This window comes from Crinia signifera, chromosome 2 (assembly GCF_055691185.1).
Source record: "Crinia signifera chromosome 2, ASM5569118v1, whole genome shotgun sequence".
Taxonomy (NCBI): domain Eukaryota; kingdom Metazoa; phylum Chordata; class Amphibia; order Anura; family Myobatrachidae; genus Crinia; species Crinia signifera.
Genome location: NC_139218.1, coordinates 19,462,626 through 19,488,647, shown reverse-complemented (window position 1 = coordinate 19,488,647; position 26,022 = coordinate 19,462,626). Strand labels below are relative to the sequence as shown.

Below are 26,022 nucleotides of genomic sequence, written 5' to 3'. Positions count from 1 at the left end.
ATGGACGGTGAAAGAAAGATAGGTGTGCTGTTCTTTGTCCTGCTGTGCTTAGTAACAGGTAAGCCAACACTATATTCACTGTATTAAATACATTGATATACGTCAGATAAACAAAACAGCACTAGTCAAAAAAACAAATTAAGCTGAGCTGAGACCACCCTCCACTTCAAACTGTGTTTTGCCATTGCTGATGCAAGTTCCCTGCGGCCTCTTGAGTATTCCTGTGCCCTGAAGGCTTACATTATATGGACACTAGTAATTATTGTGTGTATTTCATACCCAGCTTTCAGATAGATTTAGAAAACTGCCCCAAATATCCTTGCAGAGAACCCCAACAATGTAAAAGTTAGAGGACAACTCGGCATCTTGTAGAGCGCAGTTACCATTGGTTGAATTACAACATGTAATATGATTTCATACCTCCCAACTTTTCTAATCCATAAATCGGGACCTGTGGCCATCCCGAAAAGGGTGCAGATCTAAGGGAAGAGTGGGTGGGCCTTGGGCAAAGGGGGCGGGTCCAGGGCAGCCGAGAGGAATGCCGGGCCCCGGTAAAATTTTGGGGGCATGGCCTAAGTGTGGGAGGTGTGGCCACCTCCCGCACTTAGGCCACGCCCCCAAAATGTTTAGAGGAGGGTGAAAGAAACCTCTAAAAATGCTAAACTAAGCAGCAGCAGCTCACACCAACAGCATGTGCTGTGCTGACAGGCTCAGCAGGAGCTCTCACGCTGTCAGTGAGACTCATGCTGAGCTTGCTGTCAGCACAGCACATGCTGTAGAAGTGTGTGCTGCTGTTGCTACCTGAGAGGGACAGAGGTGGAAGGGAGGAATCGGACCAGGGCCCCTCCAGCAAGCCTGGGCAGTCTCGGCTGCCCTGGGCGGGTCTAGTGCGGCGACCCCGGTTTTTAACATTTTCAGGGACATGCCAAGCGCTTTCATAGCACCAATTACCGGGTCTAACCGGCAAAAAAACGGCATTAACTCGGTAATTAAGTGCGATGTGAAAGGGGTATTAGCCTGTATAGGAAGCAGTACAGGACATGACATGGAAAATAGCCGCAAACCGCTAGTTCAATAGAACTCTCATCTTCGTAAATTTACCCCCATGTGTCCCATTGCCGCTGTGCCTCCAAGTCAATTGAATTAAATATCATGAATAAATTATAGTGCACTAATCAATTGAACCGGAATTCCTAACAATACGTTTAATACTATATAGTATTTGCATTATTATGATACATACATATTACTTATACAGTACTTATCTTTATGATACCTGCATTAGTTGGTAATAACGTCACCGGGGAATACAACAACCATTTGGTTCTCTGTATTTTATTATTTTTACAGTGACTTTGATATATTGTGAGCAGTCGCCGCTTCGCTCTGGCGTCCCGCTAGGATATAGAAATGTCACCGTGTGATTTTGTGCTAAACGCTGAGCTTTCAGCAGTGAGGAATAAGAGCAGGAAAATGAGAATTTCATAGGAGATAAAAAATGGGCAAAATGCTCAGATTTGTCATTGGTGAAATAAACCATCAACATCGAGACGGTGGCGGCGGTCCACACATAATACCGGCAATCATGCGGCAATTCTCACTGGTTACAGATTGCTCTCTCCCAGGATCTATGATTTGCTCCACAGAACCTGACAGTATGGGGCTGATTCAGGATCACTCATAGTCATCCGTATTCGGCCCCTGCCCCGATGGACGGGGTTTGCGTATTGCGCATTTCTGAGTATCTGCAAATCCCGACTGCGAACGGCTGTGGCGAGTTACACATCGGGGAGGGAGGAACGGGGGCAGATGGCAGCAGTAACAGGCATCCCCAGAGATATGCAGGCGGGCTGATGCCTGCTGGGGGCGGCGGCTGATGTCACATGACGTCAGCCGCCCGTCTCGTCTTTGTCTATGCGGCCGCAAATAAAAGTCAGTCCAGACTGACTTTTATTTGCGATGGCAGGAAAAATCATTCGATGGTCGGCGACCATTGAAAGATTTATCCTGCTAGCAGCACATGTGTGGGGATGTGTTCTCGTTACACATCCCCTCGCATGTTAAAGAGGGGAATCGGTGGCAGCGGGGGGCAGGCGCTCGGACGGTGCACCTCACAACATAAATTTTGGGGCCCCATACATTGATATCTCTAGGGCCCCCTACCCTTGCTGGAACAAAAACTTTCCAGTGCATGCTCATTACTGGAGTGGTGTGGAGCAGGCCTGCGCTCTATCACACTGACGCACTCCCTCACCCCGCGGCCTGCGCTCTATCACATTGACACAATCCCTCATCCTGTGGCCTGCGCTCAATCACATTCCCTCACCCCCTTGTCTGCGCTTTAGCAAACTGACGCACTCCCTCACCCTGCGGCCTGCGCTCTATCACACTGACACACTCTCTCACCCCACGGCCTGCGCTCTATCACATTCACACAATCCCTCATCCTGTGGCCTGCGCTCTATCACATTGACGCCTTCCCTCACCCCCTTGTTTGCGCTTTAGCAAACTGACGCACTCCCTCACCCTGCGGCCTGCGCTCTATCACACTGACGCACTCTCTCACCCCATGGCCTGCGCTCTATCACATTCACACAATCCCTCATCCTGTGGCCTGCGCTCTATCACACTGACTCCTTCCCTCAACCACCTTGTCTGCGCTTTAGCAAACTGACGCACTCCCTCACCCCGCGGCCTGCGCTCTTTCACACTGACGCACTTTCTCACCCCGCGGCCTGCGCTCTATCACACTGACGCACTCTCTCACCCCGCAGCCTGCGCTCTATCACACTGGTACACTCCCTCATCCTGTGGCCTGCGCTCTATCACACTGACTCCTTGCCTCAACCCCCTTGTCTGCGCTTTAGCAAACTAACGCACTCCCTCACCCCGCGGCCTGCGCTCTTTCACACTGACGCACTTTCTCACCCCGCGGCCTGCGCTCTATCACACTGACGCACTCTCTCACCCCACAGCCTGCGCTCTATCACACTGACGCACTCTCTCACCCCGCGGCCTGCGCTCTATCACACTGGTACACTCCCTCATCCTGTGGCCTGCGCTCTATCACACTGACTCCTTCCCTTAACCCCCTTGTCTGCGCTTTAGCAAACTGACGCACTCCCTCACCCCGCGGCCTGCGCTCTATCACACTGATGCACTTTCTCACCCCGTGGCCTGCACTCTATCACACTGACGCACTCTCTCACCCCACGGCCTGCGCTCTATCACACTGACGCACTTTCTCACCCCGCGGCCTGCGCTCTATCACACTGGTACACTCCCTCATCCTGTGGCCTGCGCTCTATCACACTGACTCCTTCCCTCAACCCCCTTAACTGCGCTTTAGCAAACTAACGCACTCCCTCACCCCGTGGCCTGCGCTCTATCACACTGACGCACTTTTTCACCCCGCGGCCTGCGCTCTATCACACTGACGCACTCTCTCACCCCGCGGCCTGCGCTCTATCACACTGAGGCACTCTCTCACCCCACGGCCTGCGCTCTATCACACTGACGCACTTTCTCACCCCGCGGCCTGCGCTCTATCACACTGGTACACTCCCTCATCCTGTGGCCTGCGCTCTATCACACTGACTCCTTCCCTCAACCCCCTTAACTGCGCTTTAGCAAACTAACGCACTCCCTCACCCCGTGGCCTGCGCTCTATCACACTGACGCACTTTTTCACCCCGCGGCCTGCGCTCTATCACACTGACGCACTCTCTCACCCCGCGGCCTGCGCTCTATCACACTGAAGCACTTTCTCACCCCGCGGCCTGCGCTCTATCACACTGAGGCACTCTCTCACCCCGCGGCCTGCGTTCTATCACACTGGTACACTCCCTCATCCTGTGGCCTGCGCTCTATCACACTGACTCCTTCCCTCAACCCCCTTGTCTGCGCTTTAGCAAACTGACGCACTCCCTCACCCCGCGGCCTGCGCTCTTTCACACTGACGCACTTTCTCACCCCGCGGCCTGCGCTCTATCACACTGACGCACTCTCTCACCCCGTGGCCTGCGCTCTATCACACTGACGCACTTTCTCAACCCGCGGCCTGCGCTCTATCACACTGGTACACTCCCTAATCCTGTGGCCTGCGATCTATCACACTGACTCCTTCCCTCAACTCCCTTGTCTGTGCTCTATCACACTGATGCACTCTCTCACCCCGCGGCCTGCGCTCTATCACACTGACGCACTTTCTCACCCCACGGCCTGCGCTCTATCACACTGGTACACTCCCTCAACCCCCTTGTCTGCGCTTTAGCAAACTGACGCACTTTCTCACCCCGCGGCCTGCACTCTATCACACTGATGCACTCCCTCACCCTGCGGCCTGCGCTCTATCCCACTAACGCACTTTCTCACCCCACGGCCTGCGCTCTATCACACTGGTACACTCCCTCATCGCTTTAGCAAACTAACGCACTCCCTCACCCCGTGGCCTGCGCTCTATCACACTGACGCACTTTTTCACCCCGCGGCCTGCGCTCTATCACACTGACGCACTCTCTCACCCCGCGGCCTGCGCTCTATCACACTGAAGCACTTTCTCACCCCGCGGCCTGCGCTCTATCACACTGAGGCACTCTCTCACCCCGCGGCCTGCGTTCTATCACACTGGTACACTCCCTCATCCTGTGGCCTGCGCTCTATCACACTGACTCCTTCCCTCAACCCCCTTGTCTGCGCTTTAGCAAACTGACGCACTCCCTCACCCCGCGGCCTGCGCTCTTTCACACTGACGCACTTTCTCACCCCGCGGCCTGCGCTCTATCACACTGACGCACTCTCTCACCCCGTGGCCTGCGCTCTATCACACTGACGCACTTTCTCAACCCGCGGCCTGCGCTCTATCACACTGGTACACTCCCTAATCCTGTGGCCTGCGATCTATCACACTGACTCCTTCCCTCAACTCCCTTGTCTGTGCTCTATCACACTGATGCACTCTCTCACCCCGCGGCCTGCGCTCTATCACACTGACGCACTTTCTCACCCCACGGCCTGCGCTCTATCACACTGGTACACTCCCTCAACCCCCTTGTCTGCGCTTTAGCAAACTGACGCACTTTCTCACCCCGCGGCCTGCACTCTATCACACTGATGCACTCCCTCACCCTGCGGCCTGCGCTCTATCCCACTAACGCACTTTCTCACCCCACGGCCTGCGCTCTATCACACTGGTACACTCCCTCATCCTGTGGCCTGCGCTCTATCACACTGACTCCTTCCCTCAACCCCCTTGTCTGTGCTTTAGCAAACTAACGCACTCCCTCACTCCGTGGCCTGCGCTCTATCACACTGATTCACTTTCTCACCCCGCAGCCTGCGCTCTATCACACTGACGCACTCTCTCACCCCGCGGCCTGCACTCTATCACACTGACGCACTTTCTCACCCCGCGGCCTGCGCTCTATCACACTGAGGCACTCTCTCACCCTGCAGCCTGCGCTCTATCACACTGGTACACTCCCTCAACCCCCTTGTCTGCGCTTTAGCAAACTGACGCACTTTCTCACCCCGCGGCCTGCGCTCTATCACACTGATGCACTCCCTCACCCTGCGGCCTGCGCTCTATCACACTAACGCACTTTCTCACCCCACGGCCTGCGCTCTATCACACTGGTGCACTCCCTCATCCTGTGGCCCGCGCTCTATCACACTGACTCCTTCCCTCAACCCCCTTGTCTGCGCTTTAGCAAACTGACGCACTCCCTCACCCTGCGCTCCATCACATTGACACACTCCCTCACCCTGGGATCTGCACTTTAGCAAACTGGTGCACTCCCTCACCCTGCGGCCTGCTCTCTATCAATTGACGTGTTCCAACACCACACGGTACAGACGCAATACCTCACCCCACGGCCTGCGCTCTATAACACTGGTGCACTCACTCACTGTGCTGCCTGTGCTCTATCACATTGATGCGCTTCCTCACCCTGCAACCTGCATTCTATCACACTGATGCGCTTCCTCACCATGCGGCCCTTGTTCTCATACTTACGCACTCCCTCATTCCCTCATTCGCCGGCCTGTGCTCTATTACCCTGACACACTCCTTAACCCCCCACAGCCTAATCCTGACTCTCCTCACTACTGTCAACCCTGATATGCTGTAACCTAATCCTTACCCTCCCCCCCGCACCCTAACCATAACCCACCCCACTTATATGCAAACGAACCCCTCTCCCACAGGGTGCAGTCTTACTGGCTAGACGTCCCTGCCTAGAACTGCAGCAGCCTCTCTTCTTGCTTAGGCAGCAGCACCAGCAACTGTGTGAGTGCCATGTAGCCCCGCCTCCATTGAGTACCGTGTAGGCCCGCCCCCATTGTGTAGCCCTGCCCCAATCATCATATCACTGCCCCTGTCACATGCAGCCCTGTCCTCACTGACACATTAGTCATCTCCTGATATACTCTGTGCTGCTGGGGACCCTGCTCCTCCCACTATATACCTCTCAGTCTGTGGCTTCCTGCTGCCTCCATTTCACTCCTCATATCCTGTCACTGCCCCTGTCACATGCAGCCCTGTCCTCACTGACACACCACTCCTCTCCTGATATACTCTGTGCTGCTGGGGACCCTACTCCTCCCTCTATATAACTCTCAGTATGTGGCTTCCTGCTGCCTCCATTCCCCTCCTCACATCATGTCACATGCAGCCCTGTCCTCACTATCACATCACTCCTCTCCTGATATACTCTGTGCTGCTGGGGACCCTGCTCCTCCCACTATATAAGTCTCAGTCTGTGGCTTCCTGCTGCCCCCGTTCCCCTCCTCACATCATGTCACTGCCCCTGTCACATGCAGCCCTGTCCTCACTGACACACCACTCATCTCCTGATATACTCTGTGCTGCTGGGGACCCTGCTCCACTATATAACTCTCAGTCTGTGGCTTCATGCTGCCTCCATTTCCCCATACACTATGACATTGCCTCTCTTATTGTACACTAACACAACCAAAGTCAACTGGTCCTCTTATCCCACAAATTCAGAACGTTCACCATTCTGATGATCTGATTGGCTAGTACATGTTCTATCTCCTCTCATGTCCTCTTTGTTCCGCTGACCACAGGGAAGATGAGCTTAGCCCACTGTGAGTAGTGCTTACACTTGTGTTCTGTTTCCCTCTCCACAGATGATGGCTCATGTTCCAGTATTCTAGAAGGTCCTCAGAATGTTACTGTCCTCACGGGTTCCAATGCCAGCTTCAACTGCACTGTAATGAATGGGTGGCAAAGTGTTTCATGGTCGCTAGGAGACCTCTTTATTGTCAGTATCAGCCCCATTACAGGGACTAGTGTGAGTACCACAAATAACATAGAGATAGATACACAGAACAGCACAAACAGCGTCACTGGGGCGTTTACCTCGGAGATAACAATTATCAATGTCAACAAAAATAACGCCGGGATTGTCAGATGCAGCAGCCTCTCAGCGGCCTACCAAGATGCCTACCTCGCTGTACAAGGTGTGTATGTCTTTCTCCGGGTGCCACTTTTTACACTTTTTGGGTTTGGGTTACAGTATGCAGTGGCAAACGCAGGATTTTCAGAAGGGGGTTTCCAGAGGGACGGAGCAAAGCACGGAGATGATCACTTAGGTGACCCAGTATATGCCGGGTCAGTTAAAGTATTATAGATAGACCAAATGTATATAAATAATAATAATAAAATATATATATATATATACACACACACACACACACACACACACATATATATATACATAGCAATGTATTAGGGCACCTACTGATCCTCCAGCGGTAGGGGTGGGGGAAGCTTTGATGTCCCCCGGGTGGTAGGGGGTATTATATCAACCGCTCAGCATGTAGGGCCTGGATCAGTAATTTCCACTAATTACCCCTTTACTGCACAGATGGTGGGAGATGAGGTGGGAGAAGGGGACATTGGGCTGAATGAAGGGGCCCTGATGCATAACTTCCAGGGTAGTAGAGGATGTTTAATATGCAGAGGAGGGGTGTATAGTGGAGTGGGCTTATTATTCATAATTTTCTGGTGGGAGGACAGCTTGCTTGACTGCAGATATCTCCAGTTTCCGGAAATAGATTTCTTAGATTTTAATGGAATTAAAAACTAGAGAATCCCACCTACCAAATGGTATTGGGGACTAGGGGATCAGAGTTCAGGAGACAGAGCAATCCACCAACAAGTATATAAAACTACATACCAGGTGTGTGGAGCTGGAGCAGTAACCAGCTGCTGGAAGGCTGATATCTCTGGTTCTGGGAACAGTAGAGACAAGCTTCTAGTGTCCATCAAAGGGGGAGAGTCCCAGATTTTTGAATATACCCTCAGAAAAACTCTAAGTTAGACAGAACCTGAAATATCTGACTGGAAAGAGCAATTAACAAGCTTGGATGGGGACCACTGCTTTGAAGTCCGATATCTCCAGTTCCCAAGGGCCGATTTTTACAATTCTTATACCCATGGAAAGAGGGGACCCTCAGCTTTTAGACTAGGGCCCTCAGACTCCTGGGGGGGGGGGTTCTGGGTACTCAGAAACCCCCGCCTGCGTGCGCTACTGGTATGGGGGTGATTCACATGACCTAACCATATCACTGCCAATATGTTGTTCCTTTCGCAGTGAAAGGATCTGTGCTGATAACCAATGGGAGTGTCACCGTGAAACCAAACGCTACAATAAGCCTGGTCTGCAGAGCGCCAGGGTGGATCCCATCGCCCGCCATCACGTGGGAAATGAACAATACTTTAGCGAGTAATCTGTATTACTCCACGGACTACAGTACAGCAGCGGACGGCTCTGTAACCGCTGTCAGCACGTTTACCACCAGCCTCCTGGGAGATACCAATCTCACCTGCCTGGCCATGATATCCACGCTGAATCAACCGCAGTCCGCAACGGTCACTGTGACAGTACGGGAACAAGTCCCAGGTGAGTGCGTCTGATGGCAATGCTGCATTGTCTATTTGCTGACGGGTAGCGTCTGTACAACCATTGCACATCATTGCTGGATTTACAATAACAGCCGATAGCCGATGGGGTCTGTTTACTAAGCCTTGGAGAGTGACAAAGTGGAGAGAGATATAAAGTACCAACCAATCGGTTTCTAATTGTCATCTTTTCAATCAGCCTGTACCAGGGAAGTTAGGAGCTGATTGACTGGTACTTAGGGCCTTATTCTGGTTAGGTCGGTGAAACGTACGTACGGTCCGTCTCACCGTGCGTTTCCCGCAAGCTCGCGGTGAGCGAAAGTCCGCCCACAGAACAGCCGCACACGGACGGTCGCAGACACCGACAATAGGGAGTGGCGTACACTTGAGCGTACGCCACCGTGTACAGACGGATCTCCCTCTTAGCCACCGATACCTGGCGTACAACAGAGCGTACGCCAAAGTGCACGGACGGATCTCGTCCGTTTTCACACCGACACCTTCCGTATATCTGAGCGTACGCCACAGTGCAAGTAGAAATTGAGTCCAAAAACATCATTGTTGCTCTTAGATGTGTTTTCCTAAGAAAAAACTGGTATGTTTGTGTTACAGTGAAAAAGTTGACACATGTCGACCTCTGTGAATTGAGTGTCCTGCTTTTTAAAGTATACAAAAACACATTCTGAATGGATGTAGATGGTTATAAAATAACTACCTTGACATATATAAGCAGGTCTTATGGTGCCCATACACGGTCCGTTAAACGGATCCGTTTGGGTCTTAATTAGCATGCATCGTATCGGATCACATGCCTAGTGCATGCAATGCGATCCGATACGATGTTTAGCTAGTACAAAAAGTATGTGCAGCACATACTTTTTGTACCGTACTATGTGATGTGCATAGTACAAAACGGACGGTCCGGGAACGGACCGTCTATGGGTACCTTTAGAATGAATCTTACCTAAAATTAAACCAACCTTTACATGTTGAAGTGTAGAAAGATATGCTTCAAATGTGATTGAGGGGTGTGTGTGGCTTGCAGGTAGTGAAATAATGGTTTTCACTTAATAGCCTGCAGCATTACTTATTACATTCAGGTGTAGTAATCAGCGTTAATTAGCAGACCCAGGCGTCCGCTCTCATACGGTATCTCTAGGGGTGGTCTGGAGCTATCTTTGGCGTCCGTCCAAAATGCACGGTGCGTACGCCGATCGAGGCGGTTGTGGCACCGTGCATTTTGTGTACACACCTCCGTGTACGCCCATGTTTACGCCCAGTTTTCCTCCTTATTCCGGCCGCTCCCATAAAAACGTCCACATGCCGCCCACAATGACCGTGCTCTTGCGGACAGAGACTCTTTTCGCACGGAGAGACCCGTCCGTGAGTGGTGTGCGGTCGCCGCACATGCTCATTGCAAAAGATACGCATGCGCAGATGAAAAAAAAACCATACGCCCGTATATACGGTCCCACCATACCAAACAGAATAACCCCCTTAATCTCCACCCAAGACTTATAAAATAAACCCTTTAAGGTGCCCACACACTAAAGCGGTTCTTGGGTCGATCAGCAGATTTTGGGGTATTTGGGCACTTTCAGGTTCTCGGTAATTCAGGCGCTCGGGTATTTGGGGGCTCGGGAGCATTCAGGCACTAGGGCGTTCGGATGCTTTTGGGCACTCAGGTATTCAAGTGTTCAGGCGCTTGGGGGTGAACGATGACCGGAGGTTGGGGGGGGGGTAATGCTGTCATATTGTGCACCACTGAAAGCATCAATGGCGCGCACCTAAATGTCATTGGTATGCATGGAAATCTTCTGCGGGAGTCCGCGCCCATACCACTATATCGGGCATACCAACGAAGGGGTTAAAATATTTCAGCACGGATGGTGTAATGGTTAGCATTACTGCCTCACAGTGCTGGGTCATCGGTTCCGATTCCAACCCTGGCCCTAACGGTGCGGAGTCTGTATATTCTCCCAGTACTTGCGTGGGTTTCCTCCGGGCGCTCCGGCAACCTCCTACACTCCAAAAATATACTGGTAGGCTAATTGTCTCTCAACAAAATTCACTGTAGAATAAATGCGTGTACATGTGATAGGGAATATACTGTAGACGGTAAGCTCCGTTAGGGCAGGGACTGTTCAAATATTCTCTGTTAAGCGCTGCAGAATATGGGTGCGCTATATAAATACTGTATGCAACACGGCAGTGGGTGACAGGGAAAAACAGTGGGTGACAAGGGCTGCAGTGGGCCCCTTAGCCCTCAGGGGCCCCAGTGTACTGCACCTGCTGCACCAATGGCAGTTGACATGGACACCGTCACAGTGTACTGCAGCGCACTATTGTATTCTCCATGCCCTAGTGGATAGTAGTACATGAAATACTGAATGTCGGCTCAAACACTTTGCCATTGTCGAGCTACTGTACTGGTGCACAGATATCTGACAGTTTGAGGGTAACGCTGAGGTTTGGAGTTTAGCTAGGATATTCTCCTTCCCGACTCTAAATGTAACCACATACATTATAACTGTCGTCCACTAAGGCAGGATCCTCGCCCTCTTTCGGATGCCAAGATGATTTTGCCATGGGGAACAATTTACTAAAAAGATCGAATGATTTTATATATAACGTGATTTTTTTTTTTATTGTTTCTTTTCTGGAAATAGGACGCGTGCCGGCCCGATATATAACAAGTGTTTGTAATTTGTTCACATCTGCACATACATACATTTTTTTGGAAACCTTAAAATTTACTTCCATGACTACCTGAAATGTCCACAAGAGGGCAGTAACTTACTGAATTGGAATCAGACATGATTTTGGTATAAGGAGAGTTGGATGACTGACCTGTTGTAGTTATGGCCACACAAATGCACAATATACAGCAGTTAAACATGGGATTGCCTGATACAGTATCCCGTTAATCCAGGAGAGCTATGATTTAACCGTGGCTGACTGGAACCAGCTGAAATGCAGACTAGGGTACTCTTTACCTAGCACGGCGCCCACGATTTTGATCGTGGGCATTGCAGGTAAAAAAATCGCGGGCATCGCGGCCATTGAATGTACTAAAAATCGGGTGCGACGCGACCGACGCGATGCCCGCGATTTCCCATAGGGATCAATGTTAAATTTCTCAATTGACCCGATTTTACTGTTCAATGCCTCAATTGACCCGATTTTTTCATAGGAAACAATGTTAAATGGCCCACAGAGGCCAAATAGCCACCCTAAAGTGTGAAATGGCCCCCACAATTGTTAACGCCACCCCACAATCAACGTCAACCCGAAGCGTGGCGAGCGCAGCGAGCCCACGAGGGGCGGCGGTACGCGTCCTACGACCTTTTCATACCCCCACTATCCACGTCGGCGTGGAGTTGAGAATAGAATAGTGTGGCGAGCGCAGCGAGCCACCGAGCCCGAAGCCCCTTCACAGGTAAACGCGTCCCTTCGCGGGCTTCACAGGTATCCGCGTGCGCTCGCCACGCTTCGGGCTCGGTGGCTCGCTGCGCTTGCCACACTATTCTATTCTCAACTCCACGCCGACGTGGATAGTGGGGGTATGAAAAGGTCGTAGGACGCGTACCGCCGCCCCTCGCGGGCTCGCTGCGCTCGCCACACTTCGGGTTCACGTTGATCGTGGGGTGGCGTTAACAATTGTGGGGGCCATTTCTCACTTTAGGGTGCCTATTTGGCCTCTGTGGGCCATTTAACATTGTTTCCTATGGAAAAATCGGGTCAATTGAGGCATTGAACAGAAAAATCGGGTCAATTGAGAAATTTAACATTGATCCCTATGGGAAATCGCGGGCATCGCGTCGGTCGCGTCGCACCCGATTTTTTAGTGCATTCAATGCCCGCGATGGCCGCGATGGGCGCCGTGCTAGGTAAAGAGTACCCAGACTAGAAATGAGCTAGCCACAGAACCCGTGTACATGATAGAATATGCTGTAATAATTCTAGATTCTCATTCCATTGTTCTCCAGGAAGCAGCTCGTCCTTGTCTCAGACGGACATCATACTTATCGCTGTCTTTTGTTCCATTGGCGGCCTGCTGCTGCTGATTATCATCATCATAATTATAGTGGTATGTTGCAAAAGGAAAGACAGAGGTAAGTACATGCCTTAATGAAGTCATTGTTATTATATTTACATCACGCTGACATAAGATATCTAGAGAACATGTGAGCAGAGGTGCCAGACATGTGGGCCAACCCCTCTCACACCGGTAGACTCACTCTGGCACTGGGCCGTATTTCTAGGAAAAAAGCACAAGTGAGAGGCTGTATCAGATATACAGACCAGAATGTGCTAGAAGCACCAGAGCAGATAGCGACACCCCAGGTAGGAAAGTGGAACTGCGCGAGTCGTGACACAGCAGCAGGGTAGAATAATGAGCACTGTTTTTTCCCTTGACCCTGATCCATTGATAGCTGAGGCCCATCACAGAGTCAGTCCTGGGCTCACTTTGCACAGTGCTCCTAGATTTCCACCAAAATGTATACAGGGAGGATTTGCACATGATCAGCAGCTTGTAAGCGCGAGCTCCTACACCCAGGGATCTGCGCACATCAATGTGACTTTTCCGAGAGACATCATTGAAATGGGATAATAGGACGGTGCATATTGGGCCAGATTTACGAAGCCTTGAATAGTGATAAATTAAGCCCTGTACACACAGGGCGATTCTAGCCTATATCCCCGGGGATATGATCACTGAGCAATATATTGCTCCGTGTGTACAGAGCATTAGCAGCCAATCAGCTGTTTTTTCAAGCACAGCTTGTGACATGGCAGGAGCTTATTGGCTTAGGGTACGGGTCATAGGCCAAGCACTATGCATCTGCTCAGACCATAGTTGCCTACCCTCCTGCATTCTGCAGGAGACTTCCTGAAATAGCAGCAATCTCCCTCTCTCCCTCATTAGTCTAGCAATCTCCCTCATGTCACCTAGCCCACATTACACTGTTACATTTTTGGGGAAAAAAGGAATGAGCGATGGATACATTTACATCGAATCACCGTATCTATTTCCCAGCACTTTACAAAGTATAGTATATCTTACTAACTGCTTTGGGGCTCATCTACATTTGGATACAAATCATTTAAAAAGATTCCTCTCAGATGTAGCAGTGCCTCTTGCACGCTTCTAGGTGCCACGTTCACAATCTCTTTTCACAATCTCTCCATATATGGAACTAGACACTCCCTTTGGGTGAAGCATGACACGTCCCCTCAATGGGGTGCTGTACAAAATTATATTTCCAACTATAATCTCCCTGAAACTAGTTTTCAAAAGTAGGCAAGTGTGGCTCAGACGCTCCCTGGCTGTTCCTGAACCAGGTGTGTGGCCTGAGCAGCACACGCAAATAAAAATCAATTTCCACTGACTTTTAATTGCGAGCCCAGGAGAAATGATTTGATGGTCAGAATCAGCGCCATAATGTGTTTGCAGCACATACACTATTACCCCGGGTACTATTTCTCAGATCGTAATAAGACCTAAAGTAACTGTTCAGCAAAGGTCTGTAGTCAATGTATAAATATAATAACTGCAAATATGTCTTAAAGCCCTTTCAGACGTACGCAAAAATCCCGGGTTTTATCACGTGCACGCGCATAATCCCGGGACTACGTATGTCTGAATGGCTCTACCCGGGATTTTAATTGACTAAAATCCTGGCTCCTGCGCACCTGCAATTGATCCAGGATTTTTAAAAACCCAGGGTTTTACCTACAATAATCCCGGGTAGTTTGTATGAAAGGGGTATTATTGAGAATCTGTGCTTACTAACAGCTCATTTCCATTCCCATGTTTAGAACAAAATGTTCACAGCCCTACACGTATATATAGATTTGCAATGTGTTATACGTTAGCTCTATGATTTATGATGCCTTAGAACACAGCGTTCAGCAAAGCCGTAGCGGTTATTAACACTTAGTTATTATGCTTTGGCTATTAGCCGAATGTTCATTTACAAAACAACATAAGCTAATGACCTCATAGGGCCAGATTTATGGGTATTATTTTGTAAAATAACATAAAACAAGCGTTCTCACCCCCTTTTCACATCACTTTAGCCTTACTGAAAGGTACTAAGGGGATTTTGTAGCAGTTTTCGTGAAACAATTCCCCGAACCCTTCGATTCACGTATTTTAGTAATCAGATCACATCGCCCATACTTGTAATAGGAAATGAGATCTGGACAAATTTACTAATTAAAAATACCGGCGTCAGCCCAGTGGTAATAATGTTATACTGAGACACTGTTATCCACAGGATCCTCCCGGCTCCTGGCTCCGTTATCCCGCAGAGTTGGGAGCTGGCACCTGTAATCAGCCATGTATGTCTACCAAGACCAGTGGCGGATGTTACCTATTGGATGCCCCACTGACCTATTGGATGCAGCTCACAGTAAAATCTGACACCCCTCTACATTTTTCGCTGTCCTGTCTGGAGCAGCATAAACTTACCAGCCTGGGCAGATAACTTGTCACTTTATCCCACAGGTTCGTACACTCGGGACCCCACGCAGTGCATGTTTTCCAGGTCTTCTCACAGAATCACAAGTGAAATAATTAGCTCTGCCTGTGGGTCTTTTAAAATGTGTCAATGAGTAATGAATGCACCTGTACACCAGGGTTGCCGACTTTTAAATGCTCCTCTCCTTACCCGATCGGGGGGTGGGGGTGGGGCTTGACTGTGACATCATTAAGCCCCGCCCCCATTACGGGAAATAGGAGAAATGACTTGTCTCCATGGAGGTCAATGAGTAATGAATGCACCTGTACACCAGGGTTGCCGACTTTTAAATGCTCCTCTCCTTACCCGATCGGGGGGCGGGGCTTGACTGTGATGTCATTAAGCCCCGCCCCCATTACGGGAAATAGGAGAAATGACTTGTCTCCATGGAGGGGGCGGGGCTAAAATAACACGATTGTGCCATTTTAGCTCCACCCCCTCCTCTGAGGATTGCGGCATTTACATGCCGCGATTCGGGGGGCTCAGGGGGTCCCCAAGATTCCGGGAGGGTTGCCCACCCTTCCGGGGGGCCGGGAGGTGGACCCGATTTTCGGGAGACTCCCGGGAGGGTCGGCAACCCTGCTGTACACCTCCCGGGTGACCTGGAAAACGTGAACTGTGTGGGGGTCCTGAGGACCGAGTTTGAGAACCCCCTGCTCTAACCACTGAATGTGAAAGGGGCTTGGTTTTTTTGTGGGCAGGAACGTTGTCTACATGAGGTTTTCATTTGATTGGTTCTGGGTTGTTAGGGGTGTTATAGTCCAAAGTCTGGAAGTTTCCTTTCTCTTTCCAGTCAGAGGCGTTGCCCAACCTCCCACCCTATATGGTTTGGGTTTGTGGTTGGCTATTGTTTGTGTCGGCATTTTGTGGTCGGTTCAGAGCGGTATTTCTTTAGCAGTATAGTATGTTAGTGTTTTATGACAGCTATTCGCTATTCGTGAGTGGCGAGGTGTGTTTTCAGGGGGCGAGTAATGTATGGGCATCACCAGTCCAGGAGAGTCCATATGCCACTTCATGATTGGTTGTTTCGTTATATATAAATTATTAGTATGAGTGGGCAGGTGGGCCAATGTTTATTAAAGCAAGGGTAGAGCAAGGGGTCAGGGGTAGTGGCAGAAGGTCGACCCCTGACCATAGGGAAGGTTGGCCCAGCATCTATTTATTGTTTCATTTGGTTTTAGTCGGCAAGGATACTGGTAGGCCGATCCTTGGCCAGAAGGCGCAGCAGGCCCTTCGATGTGTGTTTATTTTCCATAGTTTTATATTTTCTTTATTTTATATATAACTGCATTATTTGACTGTTCTTCTCCCCGCCACCTCTAGTTTAGAGTAGGGATCTAGTTAGATTTTAAAAATAGTGCTCCCTACTCAATAAAAAGCCAACGCCTTTCATGCCATACTTCTGTAGTCCGAGTCTTTATTTTTAGATAAGTGGTATGAGTGGCGAGTGACTGCGTCTGACTGTGACTGCATCTGACTGTGACTGCATCTGACTGTGACTGCGTCTGACTGTGACTGCATCTGACTGTGACTGCATCTAACTGTGGCTTGATTATTGTGTACATTTTTCCCAAAGATGAGGGGCTTCCTGGGCAGGTTATCAGGGAGTGGTGAATCCAGTGTCTGCCGACCCAGATTTACTGACCTCGCAAGCAGGAGGCCATACTGTGTGAGCTTAGGCCGCGATGTCGATCCGATACTGGATTGAAATAACATTGCAACCTAAAAACATCTATATCTGAACAGGCCAAAGAATCATTATTATTATTATTCCAGTTAGCAAGCATTATTATTACGGTATATCTATATATTTCACCAGTTCTCTGACATTTGTTCCTGTCTGTTTACAGAGACCAGCTATCAAAGTGATGCATGGTAAGTCCTGCGTCGTTATCCTGCCCGGAGCACAAAATATTGCCGATGTGATTTACAGTGAGACTGTGCTTCCTATAAAATATATGGCAATAATATGTCAGTGGCTCAGGAGAGCTCCCTACTGGTATTACTACGGTAGATACAGCGCTGGCAGCGTGACAGTCACCAGCAGGGCTGGCAGTGTGACAGTCACCAGCAGGACTGGCAGTGTGACAGTTACCAGCAGGACTGGCAGTGTGACAGTCACTAAAAATAAAAGAATAAAGGGCCAGATTCTCTAAGCTTCAAAAGTGATCAAATAGAGAGTGATAAACAGCCAGCCAATCAGGTCCTGCCTGACATTTTTCAAACACAGTCTGTGACATGGCAGGTAGGAGCTGATTGGCTGGCTGTTTATCACTCTCCATTTTATCACTTTTGAAGCTTAGAGAATCTGGCCCATTGTCATAGTTAGTGGCTATTGTATTATTCTATTACATTGGTTATTAAATGAGGCCTATAACCAATCAATGAAAATAATAAAATGTTGATTTTATAGGGTAAATTAACGAAAGCTTCTAAAAATTAATAGATGTGATCTTGCCCATAGTAACCAATATGATTATGTCTGTCATTTCTCTATTGCATCCTAGAAAATGATAGACAGAATGGGATTGGTTGCTATGGGCAGCTCCTCTTTAATAAAGAGTACTACTGCGGGCATTATGTGTATAAGCGGAACTGCTTCTGTGGGCATTATCTGTATAATGGGCACTACTAATGTGGGCATTATCTGTATAATGGGCACTACTAATGTGGGTATTATGTGTATAAGGGGTACTACTACTGTGGGCATTATCTGTATAATGGGCACTACTACTGCGCGCATAATGTGTATAAGTGGCACTACTACTGCGGGCATTATGTGTATAAGCGGAACTGCTTCTGTGGGCATTATCTGTATAATGGGCACTACTAATGTGGGTATTATGTGTATAAGGGGTACTACTACTGTGGGCATTATGTGTATAAGGGGTACTACTACTGTGGGTACTATGTGTAAAAGCAGCACTACTATTGTGGGCATTATGTGTATAAGGGGTACTACTACTGTGGGTACTATGTGTAAAAGCAGCACTACTATTGTGGGCATTATGTGTATAAGGAGCACTACTACTGTGGGCATTATGTGTATAAGGAGCACTACTATTGTGGGCATTATGTATATAAGGCACTACTACTGTGGGCATTATGTGTATAAGGAGCACTACTATTGGGGGCATTATGTGTATAAGCGGCGATGCTACTTTTACCCTACTTTTATAGGGTCAATTTTACGAAGGCTTCTAAAAATAAAAAGATATGATCTTGCCCATAGCAACCGATATAATTCTGTCTATCATTTCTCTACTATTGCATCCTAGAAAATGATAGATTCGGACTGGTTGCTATGGGCAACATCACCTCTTTAGCAAAGAACTTTAGTAAATATACTACTGAATCTGTGTAAGAGGGGCTTTGATGCAAGCGGTTGCTAGGTTCCGATGTGCTTCAATAAAGCTTGTTGTCTCAACTCCAATCCCGAGCAACCCAGACAAGTCATGTTTTCTGGATTTCTCAAATCGCACCCTAAACACGTCCGAAAATAACAAGAAAAATAGACCTGCTTCTGGCAGGTGAGATCCATTATCTTAAATGGGTTTTACTTAATATATAGGCTATGGGTAATATCTTGTTTTAAGGTCCATACACACTGGGCGACTATGCCCAGCGTGTATGGACAGCGATGTTTGCATTCATTGCTGGGGGGAAAGCCGCTCAGTGCATACACACTGAACGGCTTTCCCCCTGCCCAGAGCCGACGGAGGGGGGGAGGACGGCGCTGCATAGCGCAGTGCTATTTAAAGCCATCCTCAAAGCCGCTCATCTGATGGTATAATCAGCAGATGAGCAGCTTTCCCGGCGATGATGCGGGAGAGCGCAGCACACACATTGGGCGGCTTTGAGCTGAAAGCCACTCAAACCTGCTGATTTGAGCGACTTTCAGCTCAAAGTCGCCCAGTGTGTATGGGCCTTTAGAGTTTATTTAGAAATAACGAGGTATTGCCCTTATGTAGCTATGTTTGCCTCGCCAGGAAAGCTCCAGAGGTGAAAGCCAGTAATCGGAGAACCTTGGACAGAGACAGCTTCGGAGAGAATAACTTTGGATATGCAGCAGAACCTACAGCAGGAAGACAAAGTAAGGCGTTGAAGAGTGTGGTGGAAATGATTATAGGTATTCATTCGGCCTCTGCAGGAATCAAAGGAGCGATTTACGATAAGGCCACAAATGCTGTCATTTTACAGGTGGTATTGGACAAGGTACAACGCGACCTCAAGGGTAAATAATACTCTGAGATCTACAGGGTTATTTTTGGGAGTCATCTCACAGGCCAAAACAGTCACTGACTACGGCAATTCAGCCTGGGAAAGTAGACCGGTCCATTCAGACCAGGCACGTGACTTGCCAAATTGAGTAATGATGTTCTGGAGACTTAAATCTTGGGTCAAGCAGTAGGACTGGATGACGTGTGGCCACCAAATCTTCCTTAGTCTTTATACTTCTGTTGGTTGGTAAGGTGGAAAGGTTGGACCTTGGGTTCAATCAACATGGAACACCTTTAGAGGTTGTTCCCATGTTATGTGAGATGGGATTCGGATAGCTGCCAAACCAATATCCATGGGTGACCATAGGTATGGAAATGCAGTAAAGTAGTACAAGCTAACTGTGGCCTTCAGGAATGCAATTGGACATTGCAAGTATTAGATGGATGGTCAGGGTGCTCTGATTTTTGTTTGATAAGGTGTAAGAGCCCAGTGACGGCGCTTCTGCAGTGAGATCCCATAAGTGTATAATATAAAGCGGCAGAATGAGGGGGGCAGGGAAGGTCTGAGTTTGACCATCAGCCATGACTCCTGACACCCTTCCATTAACTGACGTAGGGAAGAGAGCAGTGGCAGCTCCAGAGTTCAATGTTCCCATGGTGACTGTGAGAGATATGGGTACGGTTATGCCAGGAGTAATGTTTGGCTCCCAGTATAACTTGTACTTTCTTCCCACAACCATTCACTGTCACCACACACTCCTCAAAGGAGGAGGCACCGTACAGTACTCCTACACATTCCACCACATGCTACCTCCTGATAGAGGAGCATCAGCAGTGATGAGTTGGGGGTAATGATGTTGGTTGTCTTTTAGAGGTGCGTTTGACACCACAATCTTCCACATCACTTTGCCAAAAATTCACGTAATTTCATTAATTGCATTTTGGGGACTCTGAGACTATGGGTCGGCTGTAATTAGCATTTTGTATTGCGGAATAAAGCTAAACATACTAATGATCTACTGCACTTTATCGTGCTGGGGTTCCACTAAGAGCCACGGGGAAAGCCCCCTCATTTGCCAGGCTTTTCTTCATGCCAACAGGAGCCGAACGCTGCCAACGAAGGGTCAAAGTGATGTCTGGGCAATGCCATCTTCAGATGTTATTCCCCTGCGGATGGGAGCTAAGCAGCTAATTTACTCACCTCACTGCCACGCTCCTCATGCCCTCAGCCATAGACAGTCCTAGTACAATGAGGGACCTTACAGTTACACGGGGAATCAGGGTGCCACCGCTGTAATGCTATTATAGTATTCTCATCCTGGGGTCACAGGTCCCCATATATCTGTACTACTTCCTGTACACCTTGTGGGTCTCGTGTAGACGGTATACTCGGGATCCTAGTTCTACGTGATGTACACTAGGGTCAGGGAGGTAATGTATGTTACATGGAATAACTTAACTTTGTTTTTTCAATAGGTTTTCATTCAACTAATGCCAGTAACTCAGTTTATGATAACGCAATATTTACCTCAGAAGCCTCTGCACCTCCGACAGCATCCTATACCCCACAGACAGCAGCGTATACTCCACAGGAGAGATCCTATATCCCAAAGCAAAGATCCTACATCCCACAGCCAAGCGACTATGCCCCACAGGTAATTTGACCACAATAGGGAAACAACCGGAAGATTTAGTACAATACATGGAGTTTTCAAACTCGGTCAGAATCACAAGTGAAGTTATTAACTCCACCTGTGGAAACATAAAAATGTATCAGTGAGTAATGAAGGCACCTGTGCACCTGCGGTTTTGGTATAAAAGGTCGCCAGTCAAAAGGTTGACAATGTCTGTCGACACCAGATAGCCAGCAAAGACAAGGTCAAAGTGGAAAATGGTTGACACATTTAAATGTCAACATGAATTTTAATTTTTACAGTTTTTTGGTGTTCATTTGTAGGTTTTAGCCCATGAATCCCCAATTAGTTGTTCTCGCTCCCCTACCCAATTTGTATATAATGCAGCAGAATTTCCAACATTATCTAAGAAACTTAATATATAATTAAATAGAATAACGGCGCAATGCCGATCAGATTTCGTGTGAATGGTAAAAAAAAAAAATGTCACAATATGCTCAGCGGTAGGAGATATAACTTTAGAATATGACAACACAAGCTTTGCAAAGGATTCTGGGATAAACAGATTCAATCATAAGATCTGGGATTGTTGGGGGTCTGTCTCGACACAGCCTCCGCTAGGACGGGGATGAGTATACTTTTTATTTATATATTTGCCCGCACGCCATGGAATGGCTGATATATTTATACGTCATATTGGCTCAATGTCTTTTAGAATTTTATATTCTTTTTATGACCATTTTCCAGGTTATTAATTTAATATCTTTTTATTATTATTGTATATATCCTTTCCTCTAACTTTATTATAATTTGTATATTATGTTGTTTTTATGGGCAATTTCTTTTAAACACACATATCTTATGCGTTATTTTACTGTTCATGTTACTTTTTTAAATTACCAATGAAAATGATTTAACTCAGTAACTACAAGCAATTCAGAGTTGTACACAACTCAACCACATCTACAGTGGTTGAAGCAGTCAGTTTAAAATTGGGGTATGGAAAATTTAGAAGTTGAAAATTAGGAAATTAATAAAATACATAAGTTACGCATGAAAAAAATAAAACACATGGTCTCCCACAGGAAAAAAATAAAACACATGGTCTCCCACAGGGCAAAAAAAAAATGCATAGGATTTGTATGGAAAAAAATAGGAGTCTGGGGGGAAGGAAGTCTGAGTCACTAGTCAGCGGAGACGGGGACAGGAGGCTCTGGGACTGGGAGGCCCTACCACAGATTGCCCTGTAGCCGTGGGTGCAGCTGGCATCCTTGTGGGCATTTACAGCATGGTGGCCAGAGATGGTGCCCTTGTAGCTTGAAGCCTTATGGGAATGCGTACCTGGCGTAATTGACTAGCCGTCCCTGGTGGATGGAGTTGGAGACAGGGGACATGCAAAGAAATCTATGGGGGTCCGCAGCAGATATCTCTGCTATTTGGGGGCTAGGCCTCAATTTTTTTATTTTATTATAAAACTGCCCCAAATAGTAATATACTAAAATATGCATCATTTAAATAGCTCCTAGTAGTCATTTGCCATAGAATTTTTTCCCTATGAACATAATTCCCTTCTCCTTCTTTCCTCTCTGCCTTCCCCCCTTCCATACGCCGCTTATTTTAGGATAAGCCTGAGGAACAGAATGGGTGCAGTCTGTGCCAAGTACCACGCTATAAACACAATAACACATTTTGGGAGATTTCCTTCATCTTCAGTTCCAAGACAAACAAGTGCAGCTTCCAGTGTCTGAGAATAGAATCACAGCAGACACTGCTGCCGTTACTGTACGGGGACGCAATCCACGTATTATACACCAAACAAGCAGTAAAAATCTATTCAACACTGCCTCTTATTTCCTGCTTGCAGGTCCCTGCGCGTGACTGGGAGGATGAATCGCTGAAACAAATCAGACATGTAACTCACGTATGATACGACGGTCATGCATTAATCAGTGTTTCGCAGCAATCAATGGAGAATGTATTGCACCGTGACCTGACCTTTTCGACAGGTGTCACACACTCAATAGACAGGCCCCGCCCACATGGACCATTAATGGCAGAACTAAGGAATCCGCCGGGGAATATATATTTTTGATAAACTGAATTATCTGAAACAGTTTAGTCTGAGTAATACACAAGTTACACAACTGTATGTAATATATGATTGTATTTGTTGAGTAGTGATGTCACTCCTGTAAAATGATAGCTTATGTTTACCTGGAGAGCAGTGATGTCACCGGGGATTCAAAAAAGCTTATTAACTGACAGTGAAGGTAAAATTCAACTGAATGTGAAGAGGAAACAAATCTATTTACTAAGCAAATCCGCAAGTACTACACAACTGATACAAGATGTGATTATATGATGTTGCTAATGGCAACCTGACAATCATTCTGATGGAGAAGGTGGATTCCCCATGATATGTGATGCACTACATTCGTCTAGCCATAAAATAGCTTTAATAAGAAAATAAAAAATCTATTATACAGTAAATGATACAGTATATTGAGGTAACCTTATTTGATGATGCTCCCTTGTGGAGGTAACTACCAGTATCGGAAGACACCTGAATTCATGCATCCATGCCTAAGAACAGGTGCTACCCCTCATATTTATTGAACTACCTGGATTCCACTGATTATTAGTAGAGAATCTGAACCCCCTGAAATGTTGGCGATCCAGTCAAACATCATCCGAATTGCCCAAAGAAGATCTTGGGAAAGTGGCACTAAAGGGTAAAAAGACCGTTTTATGGCTTTTTACCACGGTTCTCAATGCATTAATTCCGCACATTGAGGTTTTGCATTGCAGAGTAAGGGTGCATACACACTGAGCATTTTTTCACCTGTTTTTAGTGATTTTCCTGGGGTTGGATGGCTTACCATAGCAGGACACTAGGCAAAGCCATCCCGCTCACCTACTGGTAATACCAGCATATGAGCGGCCGGGCTAGCGCTCACCGATCATTGCACGGCCATACACACTGAAAGCAGCTCAAACGAGCAGGCCCGTCATCAGGAATTTTGGGGTCCGGGACTCATTTCCAGTCTGGGCCCCAGCCCCGCCCCCCCTCTCTCCCCCTCGTCACTTGACTTACCGTATCCCGGCTCCTGCTCCCCCATCTCCTCTTCCGCTGAGCTGTAGCCCGGAGGTCCCGGAGTGAGTGATTGGTGAGCCAGTGAGAGCTTGCATACCGAATAAATTGAGCTACTTTCATCTCAAAGTCGCGCAGTGTGTATGGGCCTTAACGCCAGTAAAAGTATTACCCTATAGAAGCCTATGGGCTTCACCACCGCTGTGTTTGAGGGATCCGTCACAGATCCCTCCCGCCGTTACTCTGCATGAGGGGCTACCAGGTTTCATCTCCCACCCCCCCCCCCCCCCCCCCGATCCCAACCGAGTCCTAGTTATGATCTTCCCAGAGTTTGTAAGTTGGATGTTAAATCCGAATTTGGAGTTTTGTATTGCAACAATTAAATGAATTTAGCTCTTTCTAAACATTTTTATTTATCTTTTAACAATGATGTTCGATTCCTTTTTAAACTGAACCAAAACACTGAAGAGTCCGCAAATCTATAACTATTAGGCACTTAAATGATGGGGGATTTTTGAAATTAGAATAAACTAAGACATGATGGGTGAATTTACTAAGATGGGAGTTCGATCGAAGATGAGATGTTGACCATAGCAACCAATCGGAATGTACTTCTTATCTTCTAGAAGATAATAGAAAAACTCTGATTGGTTGCCCATAGCAACATCCAATCTTCATTAGAACTCCCATCTTAGTAAATTTATCCCGATGAGTTTGCCAGTAGAATACATTTATAGACATGAAAGGAATATTTTTTACTTGTGTCTTGCTGAGCCACGAAACAATACATTAACCTTAGTTATCGAATGAGGTTAAGATTTAATATGTAATTGGTGTACTTTGTAATAGTAGAGGGGGTGTTAGGAGGAGGCAGCCATGTTGTATTCATGGGAATGCTGCAGACCCCGTGATACCACATGTGCCTAGTACATCCATAGAAGTCACATGAATATACGTAGGTGCAGCTCACAAAATGGCCGCCAGCTCTCTGTAAACTGCAACAGGAGCACGTCGCCACGTGAGAAAAAATAACCAAATCCATCTCGATCTGTTCATGTGAGAACAGCAGCATATAACAACAGGCCGCAAAATGAACTTAGCTGCAGACGAACATTAAACCGAACACAGTTCCTTCCTGTCATTAATGCACGATAATAAAATCTTTATGAAGATAATAATGTTTCAATGTATTTTTAATGTCCTTGTTTTTTTTTCACATGTACTGTATTTTTATTTGTACATTTTGCATCGAACAGAAAAACAAATGAGGTAATGGATATAGTTATTTAAATGCCAGTGATAAATATATGTATTTATGTTTTACTATAATATATTTCTTGCCTGCATACTTGTAAAGCAAAACTTTTTATTTGATTGTATAACTATTAAACAAGTTAATCAAACTGGTGTCTCAGTACGGCTTATCCCGATGTTTTTCCTTTAAAACGGTTTTCCTTGTCTTCATATTCTCAGCGGAAAATTTACTAAAGCATCTAAAAATGAAAAGATATGGGGGCAAATTTACAGAATACGAATATGATTTTTCATATTCGGATTCTTAATACGAATGAATACGGCTATTATAGCTGTATGCAAATTCGTATTCCGGAGGGGAATTTACAAA

General features: G+C 47.4%; 1 protein-coding gene across 1 annotated transcript; it reads left to right on the top strand.

The window, feature by feature from the left end:
• On the top strand, nucleotides 1-24,594 carry IGSF5 (immunoglobulin superfamily member 5). The gene is made up of 8 exons (XM_083170941.1): nucleotides 1-58; nucleotides 7,150-7,482; nucleotides 8,619-8,927; nucleotides 12,916-13,041; nucleotides 17,304-17,328; nucleotides 19,443-19,546; nucleotides 21,150-21,328; nucleotides 23,172-24,594. The coding sequence occupies exons 1-8, from the start codon at nucleotides 1-3 to the stop codon at nucleotides 23,232-23,234; spliced, it is 1,197 nt and encodes a 398-aa protein (XP_083027067.1). The 3' UTR covers nucleotides 23,235-24,594.
• The last annotated feature ends 1,428 nt before the right edge of the window (nucleotides 24,595-26,022 follow it).